Genomic DNA, 22,880 nt, shown 5'->3' with positions numbered 1-22,880 from the left:
ATATACAGTTGAATGACCTATTAAGTGAATCCTATATCAAGGAGAGATTGCAATCTCTCATTTCTGAGAAGATGAGAGATATCAATATTGTGTTCAGCCCCATACAACATTATTTTTTATAGAAATGCCAATCTCAATGCAGGTCAATTGGTGGAAAACAAAAAGCATGCTGGATGGGAAGAGGCATCACCCAGAGAAACAGTTCCTGACATTTGTAGGAGACAGAAACTATGGGATGATTCCTGGTCTAGAGGCCTTCAGTGAATTCCGCTTAACTGTTTTGGCTTACAACTCCAAAGGAGATGGCCCAGAAAGCTCCCCCATTGTGTTTGAAACTCCAGAAGGAGGTAAGACAGAATGAGAATATGGGATGGAGGGGTAGAAATAGAAATTGTCCATGTAAGAATACAAGCAGATTTCCTTATTTAAAGTGATTGTAAAATCTCCAATATTTGAAAAACCCTTCACTAGGAAGAACTGTAGGTGTTGAGCTAAACTATATCTGTATTTAACAAGTATGTATAGAGACAGACTTGTTAGAGTCTTCTCTGTGAGCGAATGCATGTATCTTCCAGTGCCCGAACAACCACGTTTTCTAAGGATCCTGAACTTCGACAAGGACTCTGTCACTCTATCATGGGGACTTCCCAAGAAAGCAAACGGCCACCTTACTGGCTACATTTTGCAATACCAGATGAGTATGTGCTTGTTTTACTTTGATTTTAGAATTTAAGCATTATTACTTAAAATTAAAAAAAAAAAAAAAATAGAAAAGGGGTTTATATGCACAATTATTTAAAACAAATGCTGATGAGAGACTGTTTCTGAGATTGCAGTAACAGCCATAGCATCAGAACAGCTTGTTTTGAAGTGTGATGCATGCACAGCCTGCTAGAGGGCAGGCCAAAGTCATCTATCAGAGCAAAATGTTTTCCATGCACTTTTCCAATGCCAACTCATATTGCTGCCATGCCCTATTTCCTATTAATAGACTATTCAATTATTTCATATTTGGAAATAATACCTAATGTAGTAGTTAAGAAGACCCATAAATTGTAGGTGCATTTTATTGAAGTGAAATATATTTAACACAAAATATTTTTTAATTAGAGCACTTTAGCTGCATTTATTTGGATGTTCACATTATGTCAGTGAGCACCTCCTTCTTGTGCAATGCCTCAGCAGAAATGCAGACAACCATCACCTGAGTCATGTTATGGAGTAATCACATTGAGAAACAGCTAAATACTGGGGGTGTTTCTTTCTTGCCTATGAAAGAACTGAGTACCTGGGAAAAGATTTGAGCAGATAACCTCAAGCAAGATCCAGTATTGGTCCCAGACTCCCACCACACCAGCTGTGAGCTGTGGTGACAGTTCAGGGTACTTTATATGTTCTTTGGGGATGGAGCAAGATTAGACTGCGTACTATCAAAAAAAAAAATAAATATATATATATATATATAATAATTTTCACTTGTCTCTGCTGATAACAGAACTGCCCAGTTGCCCTTGCAAGCTTAGGCTGAAGGCCTTTTGCTTTTGATGACTATAGGCAGTGAGTGCATCCCAGTCTGGGACTAGCAACCCCTCCTTCAGCTGACAACTGTGCCAAGGCAGAGTGGAACAAAGCAGAGCAGCCATCCGTTAACTTGCTTGCAAAAGTTTGCAGATGTTTGGAAGCAAAGCAAGAAGCAAATCATATATATTTAATGATTTAGGAGACAGTAATTTTTCCCGCCCACTCAGTATATGCATATCGAGAATCAGAGAGCTTTTTAAGAAGAGTAATAGCTCACCAAGTAGTTGGGAGATTGTTATGGACTAGATAAATCCCATTAAAGTACTTGGCAGGAAGGTGAGATATGCTTATTCAGGCTTCATCCTTCCTACATCCTGTAGAGAGCATCTCTTGCAGGAGCGTTCATGACACATTTGTGGCCTTTAGCTCCTGGATCTGACTCAGTTACCTTTTCCCTTTCAGTAAATGAAACACATGAAATCGGACCTCTGAACGATGTCAGTGTAACCAACCGCTCCACACTCAGCTGGAGGCTTTCAGGTCTCAGCTCCAGCACCAAGTACAAATTCTACGTAAAGGCTTGTACAGTCAAAGGCTGTGGGAAGCCGGTCACAGAAGAAGGACTAACGATGGCTCAAGGGAGTAAGTTAATGGGCAATATGTTTTTATGTGGAGAAGCACTAATAATAATGGAAAAATCTATTGAGAATATTCCAGGCCTGACATTTCCTTTGTAATTAGAGAAAATAAATTTATTTTTCTTTCCATGAGAACAATCAATGAACTTTTTAATGTAGCCATGCAGCCTTCAGAAAAGTAGAGCTTATCTGTTTCATTTTGCTGTACAGTACCGTGTTTCTATTCCCACTGATCAACTCTTTAAGCTGTACTAGAATAAGTGAATTGCATTTAGTCACAAACATAAAATTGAAGATCTAGATAATGTGTTCTCATTAATATTATAAAAACAAATTCTGCCCTTTCATGAAAGTGGGGGAGTACCAACAACATCAGAGGCAGTTAGTTGACAGGGAAAATCCAGATGAACATCAAGTTGACTGCAATGCATTTGATCCATTATTTTATTATTATTATTTTATCAGGGATTGGAAGCATGCATTTGTGTGCCACTTATACCCTATCTGAAAACACTGGTGTTCAGTGATTTAAAGGAAAACCTCAAGCACTATATGATAGCCCATCTTTCACATTCAGCTGAAATGAAATAAAATGTACTGTGCTCAGCAAGTCTGAAAACTCTACAATACCAAGGAACGAGTCCTTGCTATTAATCAGAAACCAATGCTGTGCACTTACCGCAGGAAAGGAGAAAGAGAATGTGATAAGCAAAAGAGTCCTGGATTCATCATTTTTAGCAATGATAATAGCCTGGAACAATGTTGATATAAAATAGAAAAATGGTCTTTGTTGCACAACATTCTATTTGACTTCTGAGTTGCAGATTCTCTTCAGTTATTGGTAAAACAAGTAAAAAATATTTTAAACTCATCATGTCCCAGTTCAGGATCCAGTCATGAAGTATCATCCCTTGTCCCAAGTAGTGAAACTCTTTCTCAACTGTCTTGTAGCCTCCAGACTCACTCTAGTATACAGGTACTCCTGAAGTAGTAACTAGAAATCTGTCAGCATGATTTAAATTTTAAAATGTATTCTTTGTTAAGGAAAGTAAAATATCCTTCTCCTGCATGCCCTGCTCCCCTCTCCCCTCTCCTGCTAAAAATACATCATTTCACCTCATTGCTTACCTTTTTTGGCCTTCATTGGGCAGCCAGAATTATGTGTTTTGGCCACTTGAAAGTCTAGAACTTCTTTGAATAACCTTGTCAGGTTTTATGAAATGCATCCCTTCCTGATATGCTTAAATGGATGATAATGTCACCATTCATTTGTTCTCATGCTCTCCTTTCCTAAGACTTTGTTTTGGCAGTGGCAACTGGTAAAATCCTTGTAGAACAGAGTAGTATAATCAGTAAAAGCCACAAGGTTCCAGTTCTGCGATTAATGCGTGCTCCTTGCACAAATTTGCTGGTTCTCAAGCCACTCTAAATCCATACACAGCATCTTTCACTGAGATGCCATTAGAGTTTTGTGTCATTATTTGCTGGCTAAATTGTTTAGACATTTTTCAACTAAACATGATAGGCTGAAAAAAAAAAAAAAAATTGCTTTTTTCAGTGACCTTCTTTGAGTTTTAAGCTATGGTATGGGAAGCAAGGCAATTGCTCCAAATTAAAACAATCTCTCTTTTTGAAGAAAGGGAGTGATTTCAAAAGTCAAAGTTTATTATTTAAAGTGACCCACATAAAAGACAGATATAAAATATGGTGCCCTCTGAAATGAAACTCCATGACAGAGTACTCCAGGTTTCTTTGGGTTTTGATTTAGTGATTCTATATCAGATATGTTCTGAGATTAGTAATAAAATCGTAAATCTCTTGTTGTTTATTTTAAGACTTTGAATAGCTTCCACTGCTGTAATATAGCCTTTGCAGGTTGTGCCATGAGTATTTCAGAATTTCACAATGCATTCTGCTAGGGAAGTGTAGATGTTGAGGTGGCAGCTCACATTTTATCATTGGTATACTTGACCTGCATTACTGCTACTGCTTTCATGACTGAATTTAGGAAAAATTTTCTCTCAAATCAATATAACTCTCTAATAGCTAAATGGGTGGATCATACCCTTTCTCTACAACTGCAGCATCTTCCTCTTTGAATGAACCATTCAGATCCAGTTTTTTGTCAGGAGTAACACATACCTTTGGGTTAGAAACACCTTACCAAAAGGTCAGCAAGCAGATACAGATAGGAAAAGACCATCTCACGTTCGCATCTTTATTTCTTCCCATTCTGATAGAGCCATATTTTGCATCCTGTGCATGGTCAGCAGCAGCAGAGGTTGAGCCCTCTGCTCTGTAGTGCTGCCTTCATCAGAATAGGCTGTTTCTGTCTAATTACTTAACAAAGGAAAACCACATTTAATGTTTGTCTGTAAGATTAAATGCAGGCCCACTTGTATTAGTGAGAAACAGAAGTAGGCTGTATAAATAGTATACTTGTTGCATGACCCAACACCACTGGAATTGGCAGCTAATACAAAGTCACTGAAATAAAAGTCCTGTTTCTTATAAAAGATCTTAAGGATTGCCAAAATAACATGAAACACTGCTATACAACCAAAGGTCTTTATCAGTTGATAAAATACTGTGAATGATCATGAAGAATCTGGGCAAAAAGATATTTGAATTGTACTGCAAAATAAATAATATTTAATTTTTTTTTTCTTTATCTTGGTTTCATTCCACAGAAGAAGGTATACTGTCTTTAGAAAATGAGCTTTGTTTCTGATTTTTCATTTTAAGGCAGTATTTCTTAAATGACCTACAAACTAATTAATTATCCCCTTGAAAATGTTAATTTCCAAATGATCATTAGCCCTTGGAAGCATAACACAAAATAATGTTCTCACATAATTGAAAAAAATTAATTTCATATAGCAGTCCTTCTTTAACACAAAGCTTCTTTTCATCTAGAGCTAACAGTGTCTCAAGGATTACTGAACACATATTACATGTTGAGAATGATTACTGTGTGTCCAGAAATTCAAGCCTTATTGAAGAAATCATCCAGAGGAAGCTGTACAACTGTAGTCTTATTTTTCAGAGAAGCCAGACTTTCACCAGTTTCATTATATTTCAAGGGCAATTGAAACTGAACTCCCACAGACTTTCTGAAAGTCTTAGTTGGCAGGTACTAATTTGCATGACACACCATAAGATGAGGAGAGTAACCATTTGTAACAAAACACATGGTTTTAGTTTTCTTTTGCCATAGCACAGTGAAAACATTAGAATAGCACTGCCTTAGCTACTTGTAACCACTGGCATTGTTACCAGCCAACCCCCAAAATATACCCTATTTGCTCACAATCGAGAGAATCTGATGAAATCGTGATGTAAAGTTTCTTATTCTGTCACTTATGCCACTCCTTTCTGTGCCTCTTCTTCAGCGGGGAGCCTGTAGCCCACCAAACCCAGTTGCTAATGGCAATCAATGAACCATCTTGCCAGCCTGGGCACTGCATACAGGGTTGACCAGGAAAGGGAATACCCGATATATCAGTGTTACAATATGCCAAATATATCAGTCTTCAAGCAAATTTGTGATTAACTGTTTATCTTTGCTATTTTTGTGTTTGTATTTTTTTCTTTTTCCTTTTCTATACTCTGCTCCCATGAAGTCAACACAGAGAGCTAAAGAGAAGCAGCAAGAGATGAACAAGCTACATATAAACTGTCTTCTTGTCCAAGCTCAGATTTCACCTACAAATGACAATCAGTACAAACAGCCGATCACTAACTCACCTATAAATTCTTCTCAATATACTTTATTCACAGCAGTTTAAGTAATTTCTACATCTGAAAATATTCCCAATTTGGCATGAATTACCTTCTCCACTAAAAAACCCTAGAAGATGCAGGATACTTGTATTGCATATTTATACACTTTTAATAGCCAGGCAGTAGGGGAAAACTAATGAAAGTTCAACTTTCCATTTATTACAGCAAATGTATTTAGACAGGTATGGTTATAAATTAAGATGTTGCCCACAATTAGTATTTTACTATTAGGTTGCCAGGTTTTTTATATAACTATGTTTTATAGCAGATGTGCTAACTTTTGGAGAACTAACACTCTTGTAAGTCTTTGGAGGCAGTTTATATTGGTTTTCCCTTTATACTATAAGCTTCTATAAAAAAATGTGTGTTCTGTTGTTCTCATAAATCTCGAAGCCCAGTAGGAATATTGTAAAATTGCAGTTCAGTGTTTAATGTTCATGTGAGTCCCATGGTATGTCTGATAAATAGTGGGGGAAGGTGAGAAGTGCTGGTGATATGCCGTTATTACTAATGTTTCTTCTCCCTTATTGTAGATTAAAAACCTAACCCAACTGCTTTCAATTTTCTGCAGCTAATTTCTGCAGCTCACTGACCTTTCAGTGTGTTGAGCTTTTTCTTATCTGTATATCTTTGCTTTTATTTTTCAGGATGCTACACTGCTTTTTCTATTCCAACAACCAAACTTGTCCCAATTAGCAATGCTTTCTCCTCTGTAGGTATTATATTGACAGTGTAACACAGACCAGAAAGAAATCGCATGGAAAGAAACCTCATAATCACCCATCACTGGACATCTGTACTGAGTTTGAAAGAAAAAAAATGTTTAGTGTTTTGAGATAGGTGATGTTAAACAGCCAGGAGAGCCAATGGTAAATCCCCAATCCCAGGTCAGACTGGGCTCAAACTCTCATTCCAGTATGCGTAAGAGGCGGCCAGAAAAGGGGTTATTTTTCAGCTATATCAGTTTCTCCTTCTGTAAAGGGCTGATTGTTTAAAAATAAGAGTGGAAATAAATAGGTGATTGACATGGACTGGTTAAGTTGGTTTAAGAATACATGCAATGAAACACAGCTGTGGGCTACCACTGAGCTCAGGGTTAAGCACTTCATTTTCTAGGAGTTCAGAAGAAATTGTTCCTAGGGAGACCTGTGTTGTGTGCAAGTTGGACAATGAGATTATCATGTCATGCATAAGTGCTATGTGGTATTTAATGCATAATGGGTTGAAGGTTCAAAGTAATTCTTGTTACTTTATGGATAGTGTTTCCATTAAATACATTTTTCGGATGACTTTAGAACATGTAATTAAAATATACTTGTGATATCCTGTTGCTTAATTTGCAGTTTGATTAAAAAGTATAGCCCAGTTTCACATACATCATTTAGCAAAAATTATGAATAGATGGATTAATTTATGCTAATAAGCTAGGCTTCAGTATCAACAGTATTTCAGCTGTATGTGTTCTCTATGGGTTCCAGTGGCCTACTAATTTAACTGCTTATTTTAATACATGCATAGTTGCCTTGGAAAACTTATCTTGAACTGCTGCTTCGATTGTGTTTGGATTAATCTTGATTTTTTTTTTTCCTTCAGCTGTCGACTAAACTTTTATCTCAGAAAGCTTCTTGCTTTACTTCTTTACTAGTTTAAGTATCAATGCACATTGTTTTACTGTCAGTCCTAATTGGTCAAGTAGTCTTCAAAATATACTGTGTGATGCCAAACTCATTTTTCACCTTCAAAAGGCCCAATTTAATTTTAGGACTGTGTAAATGTAACTATTCCTACTACTCCTGATGTGACCCTGCAGTGAAAATGAGTTTGACACCCCTGGACTGAAGAGATTCATCATGTCAACCTACAGTTCTGCATTTGCTTGCGTGAACAGGCTTTTCATGTTCATGTTTTCATTTTCATGTTCATTGCCAGCCTCTCTTCATGTCCTTTTTTCTGTTATGCACGAAAGCTATTTTAAAAAAGCTTATTTAATATCCTGCAATCTTAATGCAGACATGAATTACAGTAGCTGTTTTGCAAGTAAAAAGACTTTAAAACTAGGGTTACTGGACTTTCCCTTCTACCTCTTTATCAAATGTTAAACTCATCAGGAATATTTAAAAGCTTAAATACCAATTCAAAAGCAAACTTCAGCTATATCTAAAACAGTGCTTTGTGCAGACATTGTGGAATTTTAAAGGACATGGAAAAATCACTGTCAGGGAGAAATAAGTACAAATCCCAATGTTATTTTTTTCTGTGAGACGTATAAAATCCATTTCCATATAACAAGCTGTCTGTGCTTCCCTGCTGAGTTCAGTTCAATGGGAGAAGCATCAAACCCCAGATTATCTATACAAAGCAAGCCCATTTTCAAGTTGTAATTTTTCAAGCATGCGTTAGTTAAAGCAGATCCATAATCCCCCATCAATATTAACTTTCATCCTGGGAAATGTACAAAACCCTTCATAAACATCAGGATTACTTCATTCTGTTTTTTATTTTATCTGATGGAATATTAAAAATCAAATAGGGAGAATATTTTTTAGTTTACTGCCTGTTTTTGAAAATCAGATTATGTGATGACAAATGTTAAAAATCCTTGTGTGTCATATTTGTGTGTTATTTACATTATTTGTAACTGTGCAGTGCATTTCACAGGCCTTTTGTTCAATGAAGACAATTAATCAATATGACTTGAATATGTACATTCCATAGGTAAAGGGATCGGCAAGATTTCAGAAGCAGTAAACCCCACACAAAAGTTTCACCCCATTGAGGCACTTGAGCCTGGAACTGAATATACAGTTCGTCTAGTGACTAAGAATTGGGTTGATAACAATAGCATTTTTGAAGATGTAATTGAGACAAGGGGGAGAGGTGAGACATGAAACCCTTCAAGGTGATAAAGATTTATTTTGAGTGGTTACATCTTACATTGTGCAGTGAAAATTTACCAAAATCATAATTTCATAATTTTGTTCTGTGACTTTTAAGTTGACCCTTGCAGTTAAATCCCATGGGAGAGTAAATGCATCTGAGGTTCTCAGCTGAGCCTTATGCGGTACTTGATGCACAATAGCATGGAACAATTACAAACCTTTACAAAACAGTTTTCCCTCCTATGTGATTTTGAAAGGGTAGTGCTGTGATATAATCCATTTTAAGTGTGCCAGTCCAGTGGTTTGCATGTATCAGGTGCACTTTTAACTCCATTTCTTTCATGAAGCTGCTTTTGCATGAGAGGCTTAACAATTTTCTGTTCAGCTTTCCTGTTTGGCATTAATCCTTTGAGTCAACTACTCTCTCAGAATTACCTTTCCAAAATGTCTGTATTGTGCCTTGTAGACTGCACATTCCCCTTAAGCATAAAAATGTCACACCCTGGGCATAGTTCTGTCTTGCATTTCTTTAATTTGAACACAATATGTAGTGACAGACTGATTCATTTAAGATTCACTGAAGAAAATGTTATGTATTCATGTTTTAGCGGTGTGATGCCCTTTTTCCCATGATTAATTTTCTTCTCTTTTACTCCTCTTCTGTTTCACAAAGCCTATGCTGGTATTTACGATGGAATTTCCACCCAGGGGTGGTTTATTGGACTGATGTGTGCCATCGCTTTGCTCACCCTACTGCTCCTAACTATTTGCTTTGTCAGAAGAAATAAAGGAGGAAAATATTCAGGTAAATAGATTTATTGTCCTTTCACTATGTTCACATGTTGATAATAAGCATCCTTCAGACTTTTATCTCTGGAGGCTGCACAGCCACAGGCAGAAACATCCGATTAGGATTTGTAGCTTTTGATAAATATCTGCAAGATGGATTTTAATTAATAGAAGTGAAACTGTGGTTTCTGGGAAAGATAGTGTTGTGCGCTGGTCAGAGATCTTGGTAAGGCCTTTGATACTGCTTGTTGAGCTTTCCAGTCTTTAATCCAGCCATAAAGTCAAAGTCCTTCACCAGCTCCACCTCTGAGCCTCCATTGGCAGGACCAGCTTCTCACTTTCCACCTGCTAACTGCTACTTGACCTTGTAACTGACATAACTTTCATCGGTAGCCAAACTGCTTAAAAATTGAATATTTTGCTAAAGGTAATTCTGACATTTTCAAAGTGATGTTTAAGGATTTAAGTATAAATATTTGAAGTATAAATCTGGTTCCCCAGAGAGGTGGTAGATGCCCCATTCCTGGAGGCATTCAAGGCAGGACGGGGCCCTTAGCAATGTGATCTAGTTGAAGATGTCCCTGCTCGTGACAGAGGGGTTGGACTAGATGACCTTTAAAGGTCCTTTCCAACCCAAACGTTTCTATGGTTCTATAAATACATGCTAGTTTTCTTAAAAAGGAAGGAATTGCACGAAACCCTTGGTGGAAGCATGGTGGTTGTGTCCAGCCAGATACGCACCACGAGCTGCTGCCCTCCAGGCTATAGGTGGTGACAGGAGGTTTTCCTATTGCACCTGCAAAAAGAAGAGTCCACGACGGAACATGGCATACAGATCTGTGCTTTATTTTATTTGTACAGTGAAAGAAAAAGAAGATTTGCATCCAGATCCTGAAGCCCAATCAATAAAAGATGAAATCTTTGGGGAATATAGGTAAATAGGACTTGGTTTAACAAGCATTTGTGTTCGTTGGGGCTTTGTTTGTTTCCAGATGTCATCATTATTTAGAACATTTTTATAGCATGCAATTAATGCTATTTTTCATTTTCAAAGCAAACCTTACAGGAGCGGATAATAGTAGGAATGTAAAGGTATATCCATTTTAATTAAATGCATCCAGCTTGGGATATAAGGAAATGTTGATGCATCAGTGGTTATTTTTCACTTTTTCTTTTTTCTTTTTTTTTTTTTTTTTAATTAGCATTGTATGAATAATGTAAATATATATTATAATCTGGATTCCTACTGTAATGTCAATTGAAGTCAATATAAAGACTTTTATGTCTTCAGTGGGTTTCTAAAACCCCATTGGGCCCAAATCGTACAATATGGGGAATGTTCATTTCGTGGAAGAAAACAGAAATGTAAAATACAGTTAGAGATGGCAAAAAAAACCCAAAAGCCCTCACCGCAGAAATTTCTGTAGGAGAACCGGAAAAATCACTTTGGCTGCTTTAAAATAACTAAAGCTTACAATATCATGTAACCATGGTCTGATGAAAAAGGTAATTTCTGTTGAAATCCCACTTATATATACTACATTATTTGTACTGGACTAGTTTTTTTTTTCTGCATAATTTCATCTTTATTTAATTTTTAATGCTTTCTAATGGGACAAATATTTAGAAAGGTAAGAAAGTCCTGAGGTTAATAACTTTGACCCTCCTCCTTCCCCCTCAATCTCCAAACTTATCTGTTTCATAAGTAGAAATGCCCTGTGCAGAAAAGTAACAAATATTTTTACTGTATCGATTCTACACATTGTTGATTATATTCTGAAGAGGTAAATTTTAAGTGTGTTTCTCTGTCCTTTCTTAGATTACATTACCACAGCTTTGATGCTGAATTGCTGTTAGCAAGCACTGTATTTGAGTAATTAGGTACCTAGTTCAGAGGCCTACCTTTTTTATAATCCTTTAATCTATTTTACCAATCCCTCCATATGTCCCGTTCAGTCGGGAGAAGTCAGGCCACTTTAGTTCTTCTTCCGCAATAGCATTCAGAGGAATGACCTGTGGAATTTCCCATTGTTCCTGAATTTTGGTGGGGGGTTCTGTCCTTCTTTGTGAAATTGCCATTGAACACAGACTGCATGTGAGCAGATACAGACACTCTGATTCTGCTTTTGGTTTTCCTTGTTCCTCCCTCTTAGCAGAGAGAAACTCCATCAGTTACAGTAAGATAAGAGCAGAACAAATTTTAAAAAAAGGGAACAAAGACCCTTTGTTACTCATCTGAAATCAAACAAATGCTCATGAAGCAGTGAGATGTAACCTACAGCTGATGCCTCATCGCACAACTTTGCATCAGTTCACCCACCCACCTCAAAACAAAAATTAAATAAATAAGCCCTGAATATTGCCAACTGTTCTGTAAAAAGAAAAAGTCTCTCTCTGTAAGGTGCTGAAGACTTGACACCGACACTGATCACTGGAACGTATCCCTCGAATCCTTAACAGCATTTCCTTTTCTGTTCCCTTCACTTTCTATCCCTTCTTTTATCTGTCCAAGGCAAAAAGGGAAAAAAGCAAAATGCACATGTAGTTTTCAGTGTTGTAATAATCACTAAATCCTGTGTGGGGGGAATTCAGGTTAGTGTGCATGACCTATTTGAGGTGCACTGGACCAAGGGGGGGACTCACAGGATCAAATCATTCTCAGTTTACCACCCACATAGAAATGTTTCCCTTGCTCTTCCCTCCTGCTGCTTTCTTTCACAATAGAAGTGCGATTTCCATGCTTGCAATTAAAAGCTAGATTTTTGGAAAGGCGTTTCTTTGTTTTGTAGTGACAGCGATGAAAAGCCACTGAAAGGCAGCCTCCAGTCAATTAACGGGGACATTAAAGCCACTGAAAGTGCTGATAGTCTGGTAGATTATGGAGAAGGGGAGCATGGGATGTTCAATGAAGATGGTTCATTTATTGGAGCTTATTCTGGATCTAAGGAAAAAGGATCAGTGGAAAGCACTGGGAGTTCTACAGCGACTTTTCCCCTCCACGCCTAAAATATCAGCAACAATAATTTGTGTTTAATTGTGGTATTTATCTTGATTAGTACTCCACAGTTACCACATGTGGTTGGAAGCAGGTTGCCAATTGAGCCAGGTAGTATAAAAACAAGTCACTGCCACTAAAAGATGATTTTTCAGACTTTTCTGTCCTAATTTTTAGGTGTTCTCTTCTAATTTAAACAAAACAAATAATTCTTGATTATAAAAATTGTCTTTGTCAGTCTTACCAAAACAGAATTTCTCAGTGTTACATGTGTATACTTAACTACTACTCTGTATGTTTCTTAGGTTTGGAATATGTTTCTCTATATGGTATTTTTTTTCTTATATGGCTGTTGTCACTTTGTACATACATTTATATGTAGTATTAACTCACATATGGTGACCTCTGCATTGCAGAGGTTCTAATGAAACAGGAAAATCAAACAAAACCATCAGGTTACTCTGCAAAGTGACACAATCCATCCTACTGAGAAAAATGATAATTTAAAATACTGGAGAAATATATTCTATATATTGTACAGTTTTTCATAAAGAAATAAACTCCTTTGCTTATGATACTCTAAAATTAATTTAGTGGTTACAGCTGACTGCAATTACCAGTACTTAGAGATGCAACTTTATCCACATAAAAATTGCTCTTAAAAGACAAAGCTCTGGCCTTGTGGATGGAGCTTCTGTCCAGTAGCTGGCACTATTTCCTTAAGTAAGTTAAGCTGCAGTAACTTTCCTGTGGCAAGGCAAAACAGGGTTCCCATCCACCATCATTAAAAAAATATTTTAATTTGTTTTTCTGAGTCTCTGCAAGCTGCATTTCTAAGCAAAATGCTTGTTGTCTGTCTCATATCTGTATATTTGTGCGCTAGCATACATTTCATGGAGACATTGTACATATGATATTAATATTGACAAAAGTAAAAATCAGCCTTGGTTTATTTTGAAATGAGACGTTGCTAGCATGAGTCTGTATAGCTGTGTAGGAATGAATAGGATTGCTTCTCAATATGAGTTTGAACCAGCAAAACTAGTTTTTAGATGGAGTTGTGTGTATACCAGTCATATAAATCTCACATCTTTCTAGTGTCCCATAAAATAGACCTACCTGACTTGCAAGAGATCATTTATTTTCAAGCTATTCATTGTTAAATAAACAACAGCGAAAGCAAAGAGAAAATATTATGGTATAGTTTCTTTTATATTTTGTTTACTGAACCCTGGTTTAAATCTGGTTCTTTTCTTTGCCTCTCCAACATTAATTCATCAAAGCTGTACAGCACATTTTTTTGGTCTTTTTGTATTGGAATATACTGAATTTCTTTAAAAGCATTTTTATTTTTGAATGTGCTTATTTGAGTAGAGTATCAATATGGCTCCATTTCTTCTTGCATTTAGAAATGACTGTCGCTTCACTTATAATCTTTTAAAAATTTTTACTGCATGAGGAATAGGTCCTAAAAACCATTTTGCATCGTGATAGTAATTAAGCAAATATCCCCAATGGCTCCTTCATGGTCCCTATTACTTCAATGGAAGAAAGAGCGGAAGCAAGAATTACTCACATGGTTATGAGTTTCCAGTAATGCCTACACTTAAGACTCGTTAGTTGGCTACAGAAATGCAGGTTGTTACCAATACAACATAAACCCACAGTTTTTATGTGGCTCCCCTGATGTTTGGGCTCCTCACCAGGGAATTGAATTCTCAGTTGTGCTCATCAGTTTCCGAAAGCAGTGAGAGACCATTGGGGCTCAATCCTCCTGCTTATGTGTTCCTCTTTTTTATTATTGTTTTTGCTCAGAAGGACCTTTCATCTAGCCTCTATTTGGGCAAAGCAGACCCCAAACAGTCAGCCTGAAACCCCCATTGATGCCGAGGGTATGAGTGTAAAAGGATGAATTGAAATCTGCCCACTCCCTCTCAGTGTGACACCATGGTATAAAGAGTTTGATTTTATTATTTATAAGCTTTGTTTTCTGTGTTTCTCTAAATCCAAATATTGAAAAAAATTCCAAAGTAATTTTCATTTAAAAAAAAAAAAAATAATTCTAAAAGAAGGGAGTGCATAATTGGAATAAAATTGGGGTGGACCCCCTGAAGCCACGCAGGCCTGACTGTGCAGAGGGCTGTGGAAGGGCTGGACCCCTCCCAGTATGGGGTCACCAAGCAGGGCAGAGCTTTGGCCAGACACACATGGGAGAGGCTGGATCCAACCCATCCACAGTCCCGGTCACCCATTTTCTTGTACTTTTGGCTGCTGCAGATCAGCTAGAGTCATTGTCCCAGAAAACGCCGATGTTAAACAGACACAAATTTCAAATCATATTAGTGAGTGTCAAATTATTGAATAATGAATATAAATCCCCTGTGCTATCTCACTTGCTCTGTTGCTACTAAGAGGTGTTTATGACATTCCTGTGATGTGCTACTCATCTGTGCCGTCATGAGTGCTTTTTCTATTAAAATTTTAATTCAGATCCTTAAATCTTAATGTTAGTGTTTCATGATGCCTCAGGGCCTAAAAATCATACAAAAAGATGTGCGATGGAATTTGTACAATGTGACTTTTAAGGATTATACCCGATGAATGTTAAACAAATGGCCAAAACTGCCAGGGAATCTCACTCACTTGAGCTTTTGTCTCTTTCTCAATCATTTCTTTTCCTTTTTTTTTTCTTTTTCCCCCCACTGGGATGTTATTGTCTATTGTAATGGTACCACTCATACAATGTACCTTGTAAAGTGCAGGATACTAATGTTTTTTTAGAGGTTTGCTTTCAAAAGTAAACTAACAGAGCAAGCTCACATTTTCCTGAGCAGTTTTTTGTCTTTGCCAGGAGATGGGCTGGAATTTTTTCTAGAGCAGTTTGTTAAAGGTGAGAGGAAGTGTGGCCATGCAGGCTGAATGAAAGGTATCGCCAACTGTATTGTACTTCTGAAACAGTCCATTAAATCAAGTAACTTTTTATTCTGATGGAAAGCTGTGATGATTTCATCAATTAATACCTAGCTTTCAGACTGCCTGCTGGGAGGAAGGATGACCAGCCATGTGAGCATGCAGACCATGCTGGGTAGGAAATTATTAATTACCTGGTGCCAGGGCTTTTAGTTTGGTTATGTTTGGTTATGGTAAACTATTACATTTTGCTGGCAGCACAAGTGTGAGATGGGAAATGACACTTTCAGATTTGATACCTTGGTCAACCCAGGATGCAGTTTCATCCAGCAAGGAGGAGGCATTTCCCTGGCCCCAGGCATCCTGGTTTGTGGATTTAACCACCCTCCTCTGGAACAAGAGAGGGATGAATGTTTCTCAAAAAGTTGTGTGGTTTTCACTGCACAGAAGTTTAAGCAAATAAATCAGCTTTTTCTAATGAATCAGTAAAAGCCCCCGTGTTCCAGCTCCCGTGCAAATGAGCCATTTGTGTTCACAGACCAGCGTACTGTTGGTTTGCTTTGGATTGTAATCTCAGACCTAGGTTTTTATTAAAAATAATAATTTTATATATATATATATAATGTAATTGCACAATCAAGAACTTGTAGGAATGGCCCCAGCTTAATTGTCTGGCAAAATTTGGAGTCCCAGTCTCAAGCAATCCTCACTTGCACTTGACTCTGTTCTTCAGCAAGTCCAAGGGTGTAGGACTGGGTACTGAAGCCCTTCGGGGCTGCATCTTCTGGAAGAGCAGAATTAGGAACCAGATCAGAAAGTGAGTTTCCCCTCTGGATGAAAACGCTTGTGTACATATAATGAATTAAAAAACAGACAAAAAAAAAAAACTTGTACCTAAAGTTTTAGAGTGAAATATCTTAGACTGTCATTTAATGATTTGTGATTTTTGTTTTGTTGTGTTATTACACAAATTTTAATGAGTAGTTCTTTTTCTGATAACTACTTCCATTGACTGAATGGGTCAAATCCAATGCATAAGAGTTTTTAATAAATTTTTTCAGGATTATATCATTTTTGAGATGAAAACAAGTGCTAGCACAATCTTTCTGTATAAAAAGGTCTCTTTTTAAACAGTAGTACAACATGCAGTTTTGTAAACTAAAGTTAGAATAGCATTCATTGATCCTCAAACACTTCCAAAAGGAAGTCTCATCGTAATTTTTTATAGTCATTATTTTGCAGATGAGTGGTAAATCTGGATTATTTTATATGCCTGTAAGAATGGATGTAAAGAAAGGAAGTTCTTCACGGCAAGAGAATTTCTGTTGTTTGGCAATGGATCAAGCCCTCAGCTGCATCTCTGATAACGTGTAGTATTTCAAAATAAGGTGCATAAACCATGTTGGAATACGAGTACATGTTTACATTGCAACTCCATATCTTTCATGCAGAAGTCTCAAGTGATCTGCACTGATTTGTTCAGTTTTCAGGCAGGAACCGGTAGGTGAGTTTGAGCCAAAGCACACTGTCTCTTTCGGTTTTTATTATTATTAAACAAGATACTTTGTAATTTCATGAGAAAAGATCAAAGCAAATGTGGTGTCACTGTTACAATGTTACTTTTTGAGCTAAATGTTAGTGTGCATTTATTAAAGTTTAGACAAATGTGTTGTACTGTAGTTGCTGTTTGTATCATGCGTATGTGCACGTATGGTTTTAAAAGATATTTTCATTTTACATGAAATACAACTTTGCTAATAAAAGTTTGACTTGATGTAATCTTCAAGAGCCTTAGCTGTAGTCAGCAAGTTTTTGGTTTTGGTTTTTTTTTGGGGGTTTTTTTTGGGGTGGGTTTTTATTAGTTGCTGTTGTTTTTCTGATACCATCTCTATGCTGGGAATTTGTTTTGTCATTCATAGCCCTCTCTAGCTTGTGGCGTGTGGTGGTTTGGTTTTTTTTGTCTTCTGCCAAGGTCAAGCTGCCCTTTGGGTTTCGCTAGGACTGACAAACTCCATGGACAAACAATCATCAAGGTATGGTCTGCATCAAAGCAGGAATGAACCTGAACTACAAACACCCTGAATTCAAATGCCTCATTTATTTTATGGTATGATCATCTCCTGGATCAACCTATCATACTATATAATAATAGCATCTATAACATGCTTTATATACTCTGATTGCATCAGTTAACATCCCATAACCTCCTGACCATGCAGAGCTTTAAGCCAAGTGGCATGTGAAACACCTGCAAATATAACATTATCCACTATTAAAAGACACTTAGCCATGAAATGGAAGACAAAAGCTCAACATACCAGGCATGAACAGAAGTGAATGGAGCTGATTCAGTTATGCATAGTGGAATACAAATATAATGATTAGCATGGTGAATTTCTACTCCTCATCATTAAAGATCACCAGAATAATGGTGATTTTGTAAATGCCCAGGCACCTAGAAACCCAATAATACTCTTTCTTTTCTTCTTATCGCTTGGTTAGGGAAAACTCCACTTATGCTAAAGGTCTGAAATCTATGCATTACCTATGTAGAAATATAACAAATGTTCTTTGTTTGTTAAAGAAAATAGGAAAAGACCAAAATATCCTAGTTCTTTTGTGACTGAGTATTTAAATGATCATTCTGTCCCATTTCCTGCCCCTCCCACCCCTCCGCCCCCCAATATTCAGTGTTATATGATTATATGATTTCTTTAAATCTATTCCGGCAGTCCATAGAGAAAAGTTAACCAGGCCAGACCAATGTAATGTGGGTCCACCCCTCTGATACCTGAAACATCAAAACTGCTGCTACTGAGGACTCCTTGAAAGCCAGCAGAAAAATCCATGGCTGCTGATATTGCTGCAAAATCTCTCACCTTTTTTACTTAAAAAGAAATTTAACAGAAATTGTATTTAACAGAAATTGGAAATGTCTGTGCACTGCTTAAGTGTGAGACATAAATTGCTCACATAGAGAATAATCCCTGACTTCTAACCTTAACTATGTTTTCTATGTCTCAGTAAGAGAAATGCTCTTGTACATTTGTTTTTTGTTCCTCATCTTTTTAGCTACTTCACAGGAAGGTTTCAGGGCTTTTTAAATCCATTCTTCACCTGCAAAAAATCTTGAATACAGTCAATGCAAATGCAGAAACAAGTAGGACTTGCTAACTATCATTCGCCTTTCAGGAAGGCATCAAGGGCATCCCAAGTTGTTATATTATTATTATTCATATTCTGAAATAGTGAGATTTACACTTTTCTCAATAACATAATGGAGAGGAAAAAGTCTTACAATCATGTGCTTCACTGGAGTGAGAATATAGATGCTGCTGCCACTGTCAGGTACATGGGCTGCAGATCCTGTCTCACCGCATCCCACAACCTCTGCTGACACCCAGCTGAAAAATCTCTGAGGAAAGGTTTAAGGACAAAGTCTGAGACCAATATACCTTTATTTGATATTTTGCTTATATTACCAAGTTGGCATTATTTTGGGGGCAGAGTGCTATTTCTAATGTTCAAACGTTTCATTATGTTATTCAGTATTGCAGTTAAGTGTCTTCGCTTTTGGACTTTTACCATCTGTTAGCAAGCTTGAAATGCAGAGAAGTCAGTCACCCAGTGGGAAATACCAGCAGTCTCACTCGTTGGAAATGTGTAAACTCTGCAGATTTATGGGCCTTACTTAACAAGAACTGTGTGTTGTTTTTGCTATGTTCGAGACTCCGATGGCCTCACTGAGGCTGCATCCCCACTTAATGTGGCTAAACCTGCACAGACAAGCTGTCCCAGCCCATCACTGCCTGGAGATATGGGTACTTATAGGTATTACTGTAAAAAAACCCCTTCCTCACTGCCTGGGCACACAGTGCCCAGCTGGCAATTCCTGCTGTGCACCTTCCTTAGTGCAGCATCCCTGGAGGCACACAAGACATTTCTGCCTGGCTGCCAGGACTACAACACGTTCCATTAAAGAAAAAAAAAATATATATAAAAAGCCTGTAGAATTTATATAATCATATCCAGCCCATCCTGGGGATTGCAGCACGGTCCTCCCTGTTTTCTTGGGACGTAAGGGCAGGAACATCTCAAAACAGAATACATGCAGCAGTATGTTTTGTTTGTGGTTTTTTACTTTGACAAAATGGTCTTGGTTTGGAGTTCCATGGCTTTGTGTTGCTCTGCTTTTCCAGCATGTTTGCAGTAATTTAACTGACTGAAACTTTTGGGAACAGGTCACTTTGAGAGCTGCTCTTCACCTGGGATAGAGGTGAGAAGCAGTTGGTGTGAGGAGGAGAGGCTTCTCCTGAAGGAAATTACATACAGGTGGTACTTATTTATCCTTAATTATCCTGGTAACAAATCAGTAGCCTTTCCTTCTAATCTGAGATGAAGTTACGTTATGACTGCAATGGGTTTCCCTTACCTCTTGATGGATGAGAAAGTGTTACAGCTCCTGGTGTGAGAGTAGGACTGGGAGGTGAGTCCACATCTCCTGTGTGTTTGCTGGGATGGAGCTGCAGGAAACTGCATGGCTGTGCGAAGGTGACCCAGACACCCAGGTAAGAGCACACCTGCTCTGGGAAAATGAGTGTGTTACTGCTTTTACCTTAAAGAGCAATGTGGGAAGGTCTGGATATTTTGCTGGGGAGATTTACAGGGCTGTGATTCCTGTCAAAGGGCTTTGCTCCTCTAGAGTTGGTTTAGAGCATGTGCTGTGGGGTTTTCCCTTTTCTCCTGCCTGGATGAGGGGGGCTGGTTTTCTATTAATATGTTTCTTCTGAAGCAGGTCTGTTGTTATTCCTGAGGCAGCACAACTGCCTCTCCAGTACAAAAATGTTTTTCTTCTTCCTCTTGACTTTCTATCAGGTTCTGTCTATATTGATCCCTCAACTCCATGGTTCCTGGTCTTGGAAAACTACCAGCCTGTTTGCATTGGTGATTCCTCCTCACCATGCATTTTTCTCACTGTCTGTAATCTCTCTCATCTCTTCGGGGTGAAGGATGTGTTCCGCTTAGAGATGCACCTGGGATTTTGAAACTGCTGTGGGTCAAGATGTCTGAACTATTTCTGACTGGGGTTTTTTTGGTGTGTGCTTTTCTTAAAAAATAAATAAATAATAATAAAAAAATTACTCTGCAGGTTTTAAAACTCCATGCAACAAATGCTCATTTCCTTAGAGAGGAGGGACAGGGGGAGAGTGACCTCTGTCACATCCCCCTGCTCCATCATGTAGGGTGCACAAAGCCCATCAAGTGCTTGTACAGGCACCCCAAGGGAATGTGGTTCTCATTGGAAAGCAGCAGTTAGAGGGCTGATGCTGTTGGAATGACGGTTGATGTTGTTGTCACAATGCCTCTTGGCTGCCATGTTTTACACTTTTTTCTGTTTGGTCTTGTTTGTTTGTTCATGCAGTTAGTGCTGAGCTCTGCTACGCTCAGCTGAGCTGCTGCCCTCCTGGGCAGGTATTCACTCTTCCAGGGCAGCAGAGTCTCTGTGGGTTTACCTGATTCTGACTTTTCTGAACCTCCCAGCTCCTGGAGTCCTAGGACTGCAGAATTATGAATAACAGGGACAATTTAACTGTTCTGCTTGCACATTGTTTCAATGGGGGGGGAAAGAAAAATACAGTTCACCTCAAGGAAGAAAAGTTGTCAAGCTCAATGCATGATTTACTGATTAATCTACATTTAACATACAAATATTTAAATAAATAGTTACAAAGAAACCCCTACTTGCCAACCTTGTGGAGCTCTGAAAGCATGAACCTGTGAACGAAAAGTTTTGAAAATCTGTGGCAAATGGAAAGGCATAGTAATTCTTTAAATATGCAGGAGTGTAACCCTATGCCTGAATCTGACTTTCAAAAATGAGAGTTTAAATGTCTGAAAAAGAAGCCTGTGTTTTGACTAATTTTGTCAAACCTCAAAGTGTGTATTTCTCACTACTATTACTTATAAGTTTAAATTTGTCTACATCTCTCCTTGCCAAACGTTCTGAACATTAAAAGTTTCTCACATCTGCAATTTAAGTTTTGAGTTAGGAAATTTTAAACTTTAAACTCATCTGGCTCTTTTCATCAGCCTGTTATCAGTGTCCATTGTATTTTCAGGTTTCTGTCAGTTTGACAAGACATAGCTGAATCAGTTTCTTATAATCAAGATAATAACTACCAAAAATTGATGGATTTTGCTGCAGTTAAAAATACAGACTAATTCTTGCCATAATTATCAAGTCTTTAAATGGTAATTGCACACTGTTGCCATCTATCTGCTGTCAAATTTATTTCAGTAATTGACTTCCTAGTCCAGGAATTAGAGACAGCCTTTGATTATTGGTTCAATTAGTCTTAAAGCATCATGTCTCTCTATTTTTTTTTTTCTTTTAAGGTAGTTTAGTTTCCCAGCCAAAGAAGGTACCGAGAATGTCGCAAAATATTTCTTGTCTTTATCACTTTCTACCAGTACTTGCTTCATGTCACTTTAACTGGCAGATATAGATGTATTGATGAGGGTTTTTATGAGAAGGTATCGACTGGCTTTGTGCTTTTTCTTACTTTCAACCTTTAGCAACAATTTTCTTGGGCAATAGAACAGGTTCTACTGCAGTGGCGTAGCCCATAGCTGTTTTCTGACAAAACCCAGCATATTAGCTATTTCTGAATGATGTGATTGAGGTGATACATCCTCAGCATTCCCCAGCTGAGGTGTTCCCATTGCAGCTAGAGCACTGCTCCAGACTACCTTTTGGTTTCCTTCTGGAGATGGAGAATAATTTACAGCTTTATTTGTTCCTCGCTTTCTGTAAAACAAGAGTAATGCATGGATTGAAGCAACAGTTTCTGGTCTGATTTTACTCATGTAATTAAAGAAAATGCTTATCAGCAAGGGCCAAAAAATGTGTGTTGTCTCTTTTGTAATTTATTAACTATTTATGCACTTTAATTCCTTTCTATAAGGGGGGAAAAAGTCCTTTACTGATTCCCTGAGCAGGACACATGCTGTTTTCTGTGGCAGTGCTTATTTTGTAGCTGAGAGAGAAGGAGGGATAAAAGAATAAGGAGGATGAAACTTGTATCCGGGTGAAATGTCTGCAGACACCCTGCATGTCCAGCTTAGACTTTCAAGCTGAACTTACCGCTGACTTTAAGTTGTATGTATAAAGGTGAGTTTTGAACAAAGCCATGCCTGATTAGCAGCTGAAAAGACAAAGAGATCTGAGGTGGAATTACATCAGTATTGGACCTGATCTTGTCACAGAAGGAGGGGAAAAAGCAAACAAACTTCACTATGGAAATTCAGTCTATTCTGTAAGTTTCTTTGGGAATATATTTTTCTGCTGTTGTTACATGTACACAA

At 37.7% G+C, this 22,880-nt stretch overlaps 1 protein-coding gene across 19 annotated transcripts in view; it reads left to right on the top strand.

Moving 5' to 3' along the window:
• Nucleotides 1-17,301, top strand: part of CHL1 (cell adhesion molecule L1 like) — a 135,937-nt gene extending 118,636 nt beyond the window's left edge. For 12 of the 19 annotated variants that reach the window (XM_065075345.1, XM_065075338.1, XM_065075344.1 and 9 more), the window contains 7 exons: nucleotides 143-347; nucleotides 576-698; nucleotides 1,984-2,163; nucleotides 8,658-8,819; nucleotides 9,495-9,626; nucleotides 10,472-10,544; nucleotides 12,400-17,301. In XM_065075345.1, the coding sequence (XP_064931417.1) occupies nucleotides 143-347; nucleotides 576-698; nucleotides 1,984-2,163; nucleotides 8,658-8,819; nucleotides 9,495-9,626; nucleotides 10,472-10,544; nucleotides 12,400-12,616 (1,092 nt within the window). In that variant the 3' untranslated portion in view covers nucleotides 12,617-17,301. Of the gene's footprint in view, nucleotides 1-142; nucleotides 348-575; nucleotides 699-1,983; nucleotides 2,164-8,657; nucleotides 8,820-9,494; nucleotides 9,627-10,471; nucleotides 10,545-10,664; nucleotides 10,749-12,399 lie in introns of those variants that run through there. The other 7 variants (XM_065075348.1, XM_065075347.1, XM_065075349.1 and 4 more) reach the window with 4 other exon arrangements.
• The last annotated feature ends 5,579 nt before the right edge of the window (nucleotides 17,302-22,880 follow it).

This window comes from Columba livia, chromosome 10 (assembly GCF_036013475.1).
Source record: "Columba livia isolate bColLiv1 breed racing homer chromosome 10, bColLiv1.pat.W.v2, whole genome shotgun sequence".
Lineage (NCBI taxonomy): Eukaryota > Metazoa > Chordata > Aves > Columbiformes > Columbidae > Columba > Columba livia.
The sequence above is the reverse complement of the archived record's forward strand: the minus strand, read 5'-3'. Positions and strand labels throughout refer to the sequence as shown.